The 14,126-nt window shown below is 37.8% G+C and overlaps 1 protein-coding gene across 3 annotated transcripts in view; it reads left to right on the forward strand.

Annotated features, from left to right (window-relative positions):
* Window positions 1-14,126, forward strand: part of LOC134519544 (cytosolic carboxypeptidase 6) — a 969,057-nt gene that overhangs the window by 232,541 nt on the left and 722,390 nt on the right. For all 3 annotated transcript variants that reach the window (XM_063343896.1, XM_063343897.1, XM_063343899.1), the window contains exon 4: window positions 12,999-13,093. In XM_063343896.1, coding sequence (XP_063199966.1) covers window positions 12,999-13,093 — 95 coding nt within the window. The remainder of the gene's footprint in view (window positions 1-12,998; window positions 13,094-14,126) is intronic.

Consider the following 14,126-nt stretch of genomic DNA (forward strand, 5'->3'; position numbering starts at 1 on the left):
TTTATATGGATGTCAAAAAAAATATTTGAGGTTTTAATAATTCATTATTTTCACGTACTTTTTAGTTTTAGGTTGTAAAACAGAAGTTTGCAGATTGCAGAGTTTTTACAAATGGTTTTCGAGTGATCTGAAGTTGTCATCTGTCTGACAAAGATATTTTGTTCGAGATATTCATCATTTTGTGACGCTTGTGTTTTGTTTACACTGCTTCAGTAATTCACTTCTGGGACTAAAACTTGCTTTTGAGGTTTAGGCACACTGCAGGATGCCAAAAAAGCATCAGATTTTTCTGTATGAAAGCTTTTGTGCCATCAAGAGATCAAAAGCTGCCAGAATCAAACCTGAAATCTGCCATTATAAATAAGGCACTGACAATTCTTCTTGTGAGAGGTCATCCCAGGGGTGAAAGAAGCAAAGAGAACTGAGTTGCCCTGGCTTTTCCGTGAGAAAAATCTGTATATGCAATGATATATTTCTTTGGGAAATTTATGTATATATAATACAATGAAGTCTGCCATAACACATTCTGGTGCTAAAGTAACCCTTTTAGCTCACTTAAACATCTATCAAGATTAAAACAAATCTTAAAACCCAGTTGTGGTCAGCAATACCAAATTCTTGGGACAAGAGCTTCCCTGGTTTTGAACTACAGTTTATTTGGCTAATCTTGTGTTTATATACAGAAATTTATGAAATGCAAAGAAAATATTTTTATAAACACTGAAACAGATCTTTTAACTTTATCAGACTTTGTCTCAGGTTTACATTTCATGCAGATATAAAGGACCATAGTTTTTTACTAATTCTACCAAATAACACAGGTCTTTTAAGCAAAAGTAAGTAACTACAGTAATTCAAAATAGTTACCAGTGGTTGTGTTTGTAACAAGACACTCTTCCCAGCTGCATTTTAGCAGAGTTTTTTAAATAATAAACATGCCGCTAATGTGATTAAAACCCCGAAGCTATTTACAGAAGGCTTCATATATGTTTATAACTGAATGTCTTTCCATTTTTCTGCTTGTTTGCTGTTGGTGAGGACATAATGCAAAACTACTATAGTTATCACGTTAAAACTTAGCAATAAGATCATCCAAGCAAATGTCTAGAACAACGTTATTGCAAAACGATCTATAAGAATTGTTCAATAAAGAAAATGTTCCTTATATGTATAATTCAGCTTTATCTTTATTGATTTGTTCATATTTTTAATAGGTTTTAGAATTGTCAGTGTTCTAGTAAAATATCGTGTAATCTGGTTTATGGTTAGCGTAATAGAGTTACAAACTTGGACAAAATTTTAATCTATCCTGCAAGGTTGGTGGTTTTTTTTTTCCTATAGGCATGCTTTTTTCAGTCAATTACTTGAGGAAGAAAAGTCTTAAAGCATGAGCTGTGAGGAACACTGTGAGAAAAGGAATTGTTTTCTCCAAAAGAAGGTACCTCACTGCCATACCTTTTTGGAAGATGGGCATTTTTTAGAAGAGAAAAATCTTCCTGGTCACATTTTCATGTCAGTGTTTAATAAAAGTTGCCATGGTATAAACAAATAATTTTACAGTACCATTGAACTGCCTTTATCCATAAAGAAAGCACAAGCGCTACTTCATGTGAACGGTTTATTTATCTACAGATATCGGTCTGAGTTTGTGGCATGGACAGGTTCTGTCTGTTGTGCTGCAGTTGTCACCTGAGGAAAGAAGGTCCCCGTTTTGGAGAGCTTTTGGTGGCAAACTTTGTAATCGGTGCTAACACAGGAGCGAGTGACTCAGCTTTCCCACTCTGGGGATCTTAGTAGCTGGGATGAAAGCGCACTATTTAGATTGCTTTGATTTATGCCAAGGAAATCCCTACTGATCCAGAACTGGGGCAGTGCTAAGCCACGTATTTTACCCTCTTGAGACATGCTGTGTGCTCCTCTTGCATCTGAAACCCCAAATCTGAATCACCATTTTCTTTCTCACAGTCACATTTACAGCTTAAATCTTCATTCCCGGCACATCTAAAATTCCTGCTGAATTCTGTGTCAAGTGTGTAAGGAGCACAGAAAAGCATTCTCCCATGTAATGGGTATTTGTGTTTTGTTGAGTGAGTGCTGGCCCAATTTTCTGGGAAACTCCTCGTTATTTTTGATGTTCATATTAGTATTTTTTATTTATTGGAAGTCTTCTACTCATGCCACTGCATACACCTTTTATTCATATTTTCCTGCCTCCCTTGTGATAAGTGGGTTCCTCCCCCTCCCCATGCTTGGACACTACAGTAGTTTTTGCAGATCTTTGACTTTTTGATCCATGGTTGTAGGCTGGCTGTCGGAACAGTGTTCATGCCGTGATAACTATAGATTTAAGTAAAATCAAAGGAAGACTCGTCATATGCATTGCAGTTAAAAAAAAAAAAGTGTAAACTGCATGAGTGCTTTGAGAAGCAGAGTTTAAATGATACTCTGGAAAACTAAAGATGATCAGCTGCGATTACTTCATAAGGGAACTGAGAAATATCTCGTATCTTCGGTGCAAATTTTTTTTGCTAATAATTTGTATCTTTTGCTGTTATGATTTTTAAATTCTAGAATTTAAATTCTAAATTAGAATTTAAATTCTAAATCTGAAAGGGATTATATTTACATATTGTTTCCAAAATAAAACTCCTGAGTCTTTTCCAACAGGAAAATCTGAACCACATAATGTTTGAAAGATCGTTTGCAGCATTATGGTTAATATTGAGATGTTGTATTTAAATACTGTGTTATGAAGCAATGTTATCAATTTTCACATTTCCCCAGAAGGGTTTTCAGCAACTTTGAGTATTCCATCCAGCCGGCATATTAGAGAGTGCAGAACTGACCTGGTAAAATGCACCGAGCATTTGTAGCAGCCTCATAGCTGTAGTCTGCCGCTGCTGTTGCTTTGCAGAAGAAGAAGCAGCCGTCTAAACGTGATGTTTTCTCTACCAAGAGGGCACTTTGAAGCAGATTTCTACACTAGCTTTTGGAAGTCAGCTGAAGTAAAATCAAATCTGTAAGATATGGAAAGGGTCTTTGGTCATATATGATATGATTTCTTTAGAGAAGATGTTCAGCGCTGTACCATATTTATCTCTTTTTGGCGATTCATTTTCGGTGGAAAATTACCAGAATTTGTGCTGAGACTTGCTCAGTGTCTGAGCAATGTTTCTTATAACTTAATACAATATAATAGTTTCAGCAAAGTACCATAAACTCAGTACTTCAAAGCCAATAAAGATGAGCGATCCATTTTCAAATTCCTTTTATTCATACAGCATTTCAAATTGATTTACATAAACTAACAAAACAATATTACACTTAAAGTTGATCTGTAGCAGTAATAAAAATGTCCCTGCATCCCAAAGCTGCAGGAACGTCACTTCCAATCTACAGTGATCAGTTGCTAAGGATAAATCGTGCCTATGGGACTTTGGCAAATCCAGCATCTTTTTCCTATATTGCTAGACTGTCTTAAATCCTGAATCAGAAATCCACCATTACTCAGGAAGGAAGTGTGTATGTTTGCTTAACTTTAAGTCTCTAGGAACGCTTAAAAGTGAGGCTTAATATTTATCTGTTTGAGAGCTTTTCTGAATGCTAATGTTCTTCTATCCATGTTTAAAGCTCCGATGGACAAGACGTAAGTTTTACCTATGGCATTTGAAAACAAAAGGACCTGACTGGCTGGGCTGCAGTTATACTGCACGTCCCAGTAGTGATGCTTTACCATTGCCCTCAAGTTTGGGTTAGTGCCAGGGAGGAATGACACCTGTGTTGCACACATGCAGCACAGGGCACTTCGCTTTAAAACACTTCACTTTCCTATTGAAATCCTCCCAGTTCTTTTGTTTAGCTGTGCTGTTCATGCCACTGCCAAAACTTGTTTACTCGCACACTACAAATCACCCTTGCAAACAGACAGAGACCATAATCTGAATCTAACATTCAGTATTTCAGATTCAGAATAGGATTTTTCAAAGCTGTGAGGACAATTCCTATATCCCTGTACTATTATGGCTGGTTAAGGCAGATCTTATTCTAAATGACAAATAGACGGGTACCCAAAAAGAGCAGGAACTAGATCAGATTTCCTTCCACTTACACTTGGGTTTTCTTTTGAAGTGCAAAACTTTGAATAGTCTGTTAGTACATGAGTTGGACACTTGGAGTAGAATTCAAGGTAGTGAAATTGAAAATACAAGAAATGGTGCTGAAGCACTGTAGAAATCATGAGCAGTTTTTTTCAAATCAATACCACAAGCTACTGGTTGTCAATGTTAAGATTCCAGTGTACACTAACATATCGATTACATTTTCTTATAGAAATGAGCGAATTGTGTGAATGTTGCAGTATTGCAAAAGGACCCAGCTAGAAAGAGCAGAAAATAAGTATTTTAACTCTGCAGTAAAAATAAAAGGGATTATTAATTTTACAAAAGAAAACAAGAGGGTGCACACTATAACAATATCCCTTAGTTTCATGAAATTGATAACATATAGTTTATATTTTTCCACAAAACCCTTTTTTTTTGGTGTTTTTTTCATCAGCATTGCAGTTACTCCAGTAAGGATCCAATTCCAATACTGTCTAAATATAAGGGAACTATGTATACGGGGAAACCTTTATTCCATTATTATTCAGAACCAAGCATGGAAGAACATAGACGGTTCAAAGGTTTCATTGTAATAGCAACCAAAGTGCTTCAATTAAAAAGAAGAGAAAACCAAGGACCTCAGTGAATAACCTGCACACAAAGCTCATCTGTGCTTAGTTACTGGAGAAGTAAATAGAGAGGTTTCATACGTTTGCAAGGCTACAATCCCAGTAATGTAACCAAGACCACTGGCAGCAATAACTAGTGATTGTACACATCAAAATGTCTTTGCTTTTGTAACCCATCAGAGAACACCGAGCCAAATATATCGGTGCTGGTTTTGAGCTCTCCCATACATCCTGTCTTTCTACGTGTTATCATCTCCTTGCTTTCCCCCACAAGTTTTTCCCACAAGCTCCAGACAAACAATAGCTTTTAACTGTGAAAAATACCAGCTGCAAAAATCCAAAGTAAACAATTGCTGGAAAAGCTTCATCTAAATCTCTCCCTTAACAGGGCTTTCTTTATCTTCCTTTTGCTTCTCACAAGGACCTGCACTTGAAAAGGCTTTTTCATTCTCATCTTCCAGCCTGGGTATCAGATGGATTGCTGCCTTTGTATTTGCACATTATTTAAATTGTGATTATTTCCTTCTGTGCTTTCAAGGGTTGAGCAAAATCATGATCCATACAAATATCACTGCCACAGTATTTCTGTGAGAGTGTCAGTTTTCAGCACTCCACCTCCATGCTTTAAGCTTGAGTAATTATTGCTGCGCATCACTCTGGTTTCTATTATAAATTATTATAAACATCTAATTTGTTGGTAAGGGTATCTCTTGTTGGTAAGGGAGGTTTTGATTCTGGATCATAGGCTGACTGTTGTGCTTTATGAAGTGGACTTTATAGAGGAGAAAGAACGGGCGAGCAGAACGCTCCCACATGGACTTAGTGTTTGGCACTTCATTCACAGAATCACAGAATCTTCACGGTTGGAAAGGACCCTTAAGATCATCGAGTCCAACCAAACAACCTACAATCTCTGCCACTATTCTCTGGTCTTCAGTGGCACACCTTATGCTGGTGTTCATAAACATGGGCTTTTTTTTTTTTACATTGGTTCCCTATAACAACGATGTGGTGACTTTTCCTGGCTCTTTTCCCTTTTTCCAGATTGATCTCATTGTTTTGAGGCCTCCTGTGGGCCCTGCACCATGAGCAGGATTTGGGCCAGAAAACATTCGTTGATAGCGTTGTCTTTTTGAACCACCAAGAACACGTAATTATTATTACTATTTTAAATCCTACCAAACTTTGCAGCATTTCTTCTCACCGGCTTAATAATTTCTATTAGGAAAAGGAAAACCTAAGTCTTTTCAGCTGCTTCCTCTTGAGGGATGTAAGATATCCGCAAATTTTGCTAACACGTTCCAGAACAGCCAGCTGTTACTATCCACCTGCAGCCATAATATTGATTGAAAAGAATATAGAACCTAAACATGGATAGCTTCTGTAATTATGTAGAAAGAGTTTAATACATGACTCTACTTCAAATGTCATCTGGCAATGGCTGTAACATGGCATGGAATATATTAGGAAATAATTTAGCTAGTTGAGAAAGTCTCAGTAAAAGACCATGCACTGTTTCCTTATTCTATATTTCAACTGATCCTGAAAATATTACCCATGTATATGGAGAAAGTCAATGACAAGACCAAGAGGGCCCAGGCACCTGTCAAATTTCAAATAAAAAGTTGATCACATATTCCTGTAACTCTGCAATTTCCTAGCGATGTAACTAGAAGTGGCTCTTTTGCCAACGACTGTGCATATCTGACAAGATAGGAAAGAGAAAATAAAAGTACCTGTTTTTCCAGAGCTGATTAAATAAAAATGCCTTTTTCTTTTTTTTTTTTTGGCAAATATTTTGACCTTTTGCTACAAAGAATGGAAAAAATTTGGCAAGAAGGTTTCAGCGTCAAACCTGCTTTAAATGCCTCTGTACCCTGGTTATATGCCCTGTCAGGACCCTTACCATTTTCCTTTTGATGAATCAACACAATACAATATATGTCCTGTGACACATTTGCAATTCTATTGGAAATTTTGGCCCAAGGGAGGAAGGAACGTGAGTCAGTCTAATTACACTGCCGCTGGCTTTCTAAATGGACATTTTTGAGTTTTCAGTTGAAAGTTTCAGATTATTGATGTTCAGATGAAAAGTAAAAACTTTAACAGAAAGTTGACTTCTGTTGGCAGGGGAAGCTGTTCAATTAGAAATTTGCCATTTTTCCAAGAAATGTCGAATGGGAAAACTTGAGGGACTCTTGCCCTCACAGTGTTTAAGTCCGGCAGGTCATGCACAGAAGCCAGACTAGCAGTTGGTCCACGGCATGACACTAAACAGAGAATAGCGATTCCTCTGCAAATCCTTTTGAAAGCTTTCCGCTAGAAGATGGCCTTTTCCACAGTATCCTCCTGCCCTAGACCGGCGTGAGATAACACTGATGTTGACAGTGAAATTCCAAACGGGAAACACTGCCTTACATCTCCTGTGGGTCTGTGCTTAAGTGTATTAGTTTGTAGGCAAAGAAAGAACTGCCAGAAAGGACAGATAAACAGGGCAGATGCGTAAATTGGTAATTATTTACAAAAGTATTTTTTGTCATTATGATACAGTTATGCTCAATTACCTGTAAAACACTAATACAGCTTATAGGTGCTGGGCTAGCATGAACACCAAGAATATCTCAAATACACAGACAAATATCATGATAAATGCTAACCTCATTTCATAGTTAGCGTAGCAGTATAGCAGGGATCTCAATGCACTAAAATCCTTTGAGTCTTATTTTAATGTTGCTCTTTGTAACACCCCAGACTTTAGCGTTTCTCTCTTTTAAGCAACTAAATGAAAAGCGCTACCAAGGGGAAAAAAAAAAAATCCTGTAATTCACAATCTGTAGACTATTTTCTGCATCACTTTCCTAAGACTTCATTACCTTGTAAGGACTTGACAATTTCCAGTTAACAAGACACAGGTGCAACTGATTAGCGAGGCTGGTGGAGCTCTAGATGGTCCCTAACATCCTCCCTCAGTAGGTGAGTATTTATTTTCCCCTCCTGAGCATCAGCAGGTTTTGAAAACTCCTTAGCTGAAGAGGAAAAAGGTAAATGCTATCAATATTAAAAAATTTTTCCATTTGAAAGGACATGTGTTCCTACAAAGGGGAAAAGAAAGTATGGGTTATTTTAAAATGTTAGCAGGAATGAATGATTTAAATTTTAAAAGGTCAGAAAAATGAGATTTGTAAGTTTTCACTGGGGGTTTTGTACAGACTTGACTGTTATATTACTTGTTTTCTTCAGCATTGGTAACAGTTGTAGGTGACACTTTTTTCCTCTCCATTTGAACTCCCTCCAGTATAATTTATTTTTGTATAGCTTTGTGTAAGGTGCTTTGTCAGGAAAGATCCCAAAGACCTTCTGACACAAATACTGAAATGCAGCACTTTTTTGTGAGAAGGCAGCAATCCCACGTTGCTGGTTTCTCACATTCAGAAATGGTGACTAAAAATCTCACAAGTCACGGGGTTGGCTTGAAAAGTTCATTTTTCTTTTCTTTGTGTGTTGGTTTGCTTTTTTTTTTTTTTAATAGAATGCTATTCTGAAGTAGATCTGCCCTTTAAAGGGATGAAAACTTACATTTATAGAAGACAGGATTTAAAAAAAAAAAAAAGAAGGAAGGAAGGAAAGGATAACCAAGATTCTTGCCAAAGGCAAGAACCCATCTCCCAGAAAGCTGCAGGTTTCAGGAATTCACAAAACACTGTAACACCCAAAGACTCGGTAGGAGAGGAAATCAAGATATCAAGCAGTGAAAGAGAAGCAAAGCCCCGTGGTATCCAGGACCTTTGAATCTTAAATGCTTGTTCAGAGCGCAAGAGCTCAGACTTAATTTCAGCTGAAAGGTCTTAGTATTACAACTCAGTGCCCAGTTTCTTATTTCGGCTGGTTAAATGATGAAATTGTTCCTGCCTGACTTCAAACAATTGGTCCCCAGGTACTTTAGCGGCTCATAGTGAAGTTTGTATCATCCTTGTAGCATGAAGCATTGTCCTCTGAATTAGTATTCTTATGCTATTAATATTAAATATATGATATAATTTTTAATATTTAATATATGGATTACTTCAATATTAAGAATGCCTGACACTTCCTACTGCAAACCCTATTTTCAGTTAGTTATAACTTCTCATACTTGTAATGATTTGACACAAAATTTCCTGCACCAGGTGTCTGCCTCAGGCAGAATTTTGTGGTGTTCTTTGGTTTGTTTGTTGGGTTTTTTTTTTCTTTTAATGTCAGCCAAAGCAGCTCAGCTATTCCTGAGAAGTCGGATAGGGAAAACCATACAAAATAAACCTGGCAGTCTCCTTGAAGGGTGTCCTTATCCTGGGGGAAGGCACTTAACCTTTGGCGAAGATGTGACTTTTCTTTTGGATATCTGCTTCGGTTGGGAGGTTCAGATAGAAAACCTGCCGGAATGTGGGTGAACAATGAATGTTTAAGAGATCGCAGTTCACCCTGTGCTCACACAGACCAGTTGGAATGTAATGTCCAAGTGACTATCCACGCTGGATGCCTTCAGCTCAAATCCAGAACCACCCTGATGTGTGCTTGCCCCCCACCGAAACTAGCAGCTCCTTCCAGCCCCAGTCAGGAAACTGCAAACTTCTGGTGATGAGATAAAATGTGTGACACATTTCAGCCATGTTTTCCCCCTCGTGTTCAAGGTTCATCTTTGTCTTGCTCATGCTAAAAACACTGAGCGGCCCTTAACGCCTGTTTGTGGTTTTTAATTCCTGAAATAAGTTTGCAAAGGACTATTGGGAAAAGCAGATTCAATCAGTAAATTCTAAGGCTAAAGGCAGGACCAAGCCTTTCCTCACTTTTCTTTCTTAATGGTTTTAGCAGCAAGATACCCCCAAATGCAGGCTTACTGCACACGTTATGGAAAGAGGACATCTTCCTTCCTCAGCAGGCAGAACATACCTGCCTTCCCTCGTGTTCTCCAACATCTGTCTCAGATCTGGCAGTCCATGCGCAGAGCCCGGGACTGCAGCAGTTGTCTTCCCTCACGCTGTGAAGCCACAATAGCTCCTGACGCACCCTCCCCACAGAGGGTGGTTTTACCTGCTGGTGTCCCGAGAGGCTTTTCTGCACCGTGCCTCTTCCACCGGCCCAGAAGCTGCAGATCAGCTTGTCAGAATGATGCGATAGATTGAAATTGAATCGTAACTGAAGCGAAACCACACAATCGTCATTTTGGGTACAGCATCATGTTGAATATTGCTGCTTTTAGTGGTATTCATACCCTCCAAAAGAAATACGAGTATTTTTATTGTAACAAATCCTGCCATTTTTCTCTGGATTGATGCTCTGGAGACCAGAGCAATTTCCAGGGAATTTGTAAGTATGTTTCATCTAGTCTTATTTTCTTAACTTCACAATTCTTTAAAAAAGGAAAAAATTCCTAGTTTTTTTCATTTTTGATTATCTAAATCATATAGCTCATTATATGCCGCCTACTGGACATCCCTATAATTCAGAAAAACATACAGAATAGTGATAATTTTCTTAGGAAAGAGCGTTTTACTGTGTGTAGCGTGTATATATTCCTGTTGCTCTTTACAGTGTCTAAGACACTTAAAGAACGTCAGGATAGACAAAAATTAGACTAAAAATTAGATTTGTTCAGCAAGCGTTTGATTGCTGTATCACAAACCTTTTGCTATAGCATTCAGGTCAAAGATGTTTGCATACCTTATTGAGCAAGCCACGTATTTTTCCGGCGAAGGTGTGTATACTGTAGTCATTACATTTTCGCACACTTCACTGCCTGAGCTGCATGGACTACTTTAACTGTCACCAGGAATATTTGAATGAGTTCAGCTGCTTATTTGAGTGCTTCGGTTTGTGTACTTTATTACTTCAGTGGTGTATGTTGATAAAGTTCTGTTCTGTGCTGTTAAATTTTTGGTTCTGCCAATCTAACTATATACCCTGCTGAGAGAACTGCACGCATTGCGAAGTGCCTACTCCGTGGTGAACATGAGCGGCTGAAATGTTATAATCTGCAGTGTTTTGTTAAATGAGCTGCATATTTTTGTTTTTATATACGTTGCTTACCCAGTTGTGTACATTTGCCCAACTCATTATACAAAATAAGCTTGATTGGAATAAGAACATTCTCTACCAGCTGTCTGCTCTGAGTCAGTGTGTAACAAAATTAGCAACTTTCTCTTTCCAACAGTGGCATGATTGCATCCAAAGTTTAAGGCAATTGGTTTGGAGATCTTGTTTGTTTCATTCACTCCATGCAAACATCAAGATTAACAAACCAATTTGTTGCAACTTAATTTGTTTTCACAAATATGAACAGAGTTAAGTAACAGAGGGAAAACTCAGCATTCTAATATGGGAAAATGCTTCCATGTAGAGTACGGAATATTTAGAGACCTAAATACCGTTATCTAGCTTAGAGCCATATATTGTAAACATAAGAAGATGGAAAATAACTAGAGACCTTCCAAGATGGCTATTTCATCAGATAAGCGATCTCTGAAATACTTAAAATTACAAATACAACATTTTGTAAATTAAGTGCATGCTTTCATCAAGAGTTATAAAAATAAGCTCATGTCATGACCATTAGAAAATCTCAAAATGCTGCAATAGACAAAATACATGAAAACTCATGTACACGGATATGTAGTTTGCTAATTAACATTGGTACAAAATTGAATTAACTTCTTTAAGAAGTGTTTTTCTCAACTTGCTAGTTTTTTGAGTTACTTCCAGTAAAGCCTACAGGTTATTCTTAGATTTTGACTAATTTGCAGACTTTGCTTACGCAGCAGCTTGTGCTTCCGTTTACAAAGTCTTCAGTACTACCTCACTTCAAAAGCACTTTCTTGATTTTTCTTGAGTATGGAGATACTTAATTCAGGCTAGATAGTTTACCTGGATTCCTACCTGCCCCACGTATAAATGTGCCTGGCTCCCGTTGTCCCACTGCTGATTGCGTTCACTTTAATGTTATAATTCACTGCTGTCTGAGCAGACTGCCTGGAAGGCCCAGATTTGTTTTTGCGAAATTTTACATATGAAAGCTTAATTGATCTTATTGCTTCAAAGAGTGGCCATTTAATTCTCAGACTTCTCATGAACCATTATTTAAGAGTGTAAACATTGTAATAGCTTGAAAAACAAATGTGTGAATACCTACGGGTAAATATAATTTTTAGTGGCCTGTCTTCACTGATACCTGTAGAAAAGAAATTTAAAGAGAGGTACAAATGGAATGTATTAGTATATCCCGGAACATTATATTAAAATTAATTTGGTGTTCATGTTTCAGTTTTTTCTGTGTACATTAATGTTGGGTATTAAAAGAGTATGAGAAACAAGTTATACTGGATTTAATATCTGAAAAGCAAATGTAATACATGAGATGAGCGAGATCCAACCTAGACTTTCCTAACAGAAACAGTATAAGTAATTTTGCATAAAACGACTTAGAGCAGACAGATGGTAAGGAAGAAGGTTTTGTCTCTGTTTTCTCTTTTCTTCTTCCAGCATGAATTTTCTTTCAGTATCAGTGCATTACCAGTAAAGATCTAGATTTTGCTCTTCCTTTGAACTGTTAAGTTGAATCTGATACCATTTTCCCAAAGTTATTAGTGTAAACTACGATCAGAATTGGACACTTCTTCTATCACATTCAAATGAACGATGGCTATATGCAATTTCTACTCTGTGGGTGTCCTGTACAGGTTTTGCAGAGGGAAATTCTTCCTTTTTCCAAGGGAAGTGAAGAGAAACATTCCTTTCTTTGGGGAGAGAAAATAAGAAATCTTACACCCCCCCACCCCGCTGCTGTGTTGAGGCCTAAGGTGGTAAAAAGAAGCAACTAAGAAACTTTAAGAGATGAAGCAATGGGAAAGTTTTCTTGAGGACTGCTACCCGGTCTCCCAGCTTTCCACCAACCTCTTTAGCACTAACTGCAGCAAACTGGATTCGTTTTTCTGTTTTCAGATCTGAGTAACCTATTTCTCTGAATGGCTAGGATACCTACTGAAAAACTAGCACACTAAATTCAAAATATACATTCTATGTATATCACTGCAGTAGAAAACAACACGGACTATTAAAATACTAGGAACGCACAAGGTATCTCTGAGATCTATGGAGAGTAACAATAATTCATAAGATACACATCTATTCCATATATTTTCTGCATATATTTTTACGCAGCTGGCATAAGCAATGCACAGATAAACTATTTCATAATTTATACCTGACCTCCTTTCTTTTTTTTTTTCTTCACTCCCAGAGAGTAATTTTCAATGTCGTCAACTTCAGTAAAACAAAAAGCCTCTACAGAGATGGGATGGCTCCTATGGTGAAATCCACAAGCAGACCAAAATGGTAAGTAATCCTTTCGAAGACATACTTAATGAGATGAAAGGGTTTTACTTGGCACTTTCTTGTAGCGAAGACCTTATGGCTCAGGCGCACCTTTTGGGAAGAGTAGGTGAGAACTTTGATGCAAAAGCAGTGTTGTGAGGAAAGGTTCTCTTTGGAGCCGGTGGTCAGTATGAACTCTGGAGGCCCCTTCCAGCCTTGCTGTGATCATAGAATCATAGACCGGTTTGAGTTGGAAGGGACCTTAAAGATCATCTAGTGTTGCCCAAAGCCCCATCCAACCTGGTCTTGAACACCTGATGGTGCGTTGTAATGCTTTGTTTCAAGTAGCATGACTGAATTGATGTCCATTCAAGCAAACTGAGCAGTCAGGGCTTGGACGAAATTATTTCTCAGTGACATCCTTACTGCCCAACTGTTAGGACAGTCCCTGGCCCAGTTTTGACCTGTGTCAGCTAGCAGTCTTTCCAGTGTGGAAGATGGACTGGGCCTGGACTGATTACAAAAGACTGTTTGGATTTGTTCTCCCTGTTTTGGGGTGGTTGGAGTTTAGTGGAAGAATGTGAGCTCTGCCATGTGAGCTGACCTCGTGTGAATGAGCAGTGACGGGTCTGCTTTATCTAAGACAGAAGAGGGCTGCCCAATGTATACAACACAGAAAGGCAAGCACATATCAAACACATGAATACCCATATAGATGGTACATTTCTCAAAGCAAATGTAACGAAATGTCTACTGTGAATATTAATATGTAAATCTAATGAGTCCTAATGCATGCAAGACTCCCAAGAATTATATGATCTTCCTTCAGCTAGGAGACTTGTTTGAATATGGATAGTAAGGTTAGGCCATAAGTGTACAGTAATATATTCTTGTAAGCCTTTACAGCTGCTACTTTTTACTGGTTAATTAATAATATGTTTGATCAATCTGCTCATTATTTGAGCCTTATAAATATATCTTAAATACTGTAACTGACACAAAATTTCCATCCACAAGACACTAACTTTTGGTGGTCATAAGTTGTTATTGTATG

This window comes from Chroicocephalus ridibundus, chromosome 8, assembly GCF_963924245.1.
Source record: "Chroicocephalus ridibundus chromosome 8, bChrRid1.1, whole genome shotgun sequence".
NCBI classification, from domain to species: domain Eukaryota; kingdom Metazoa; phylum Chordata; class Aves; order Charadriiformes; family Laridae; genus Chroicocephalus; species Chroicocephalus ridibundus.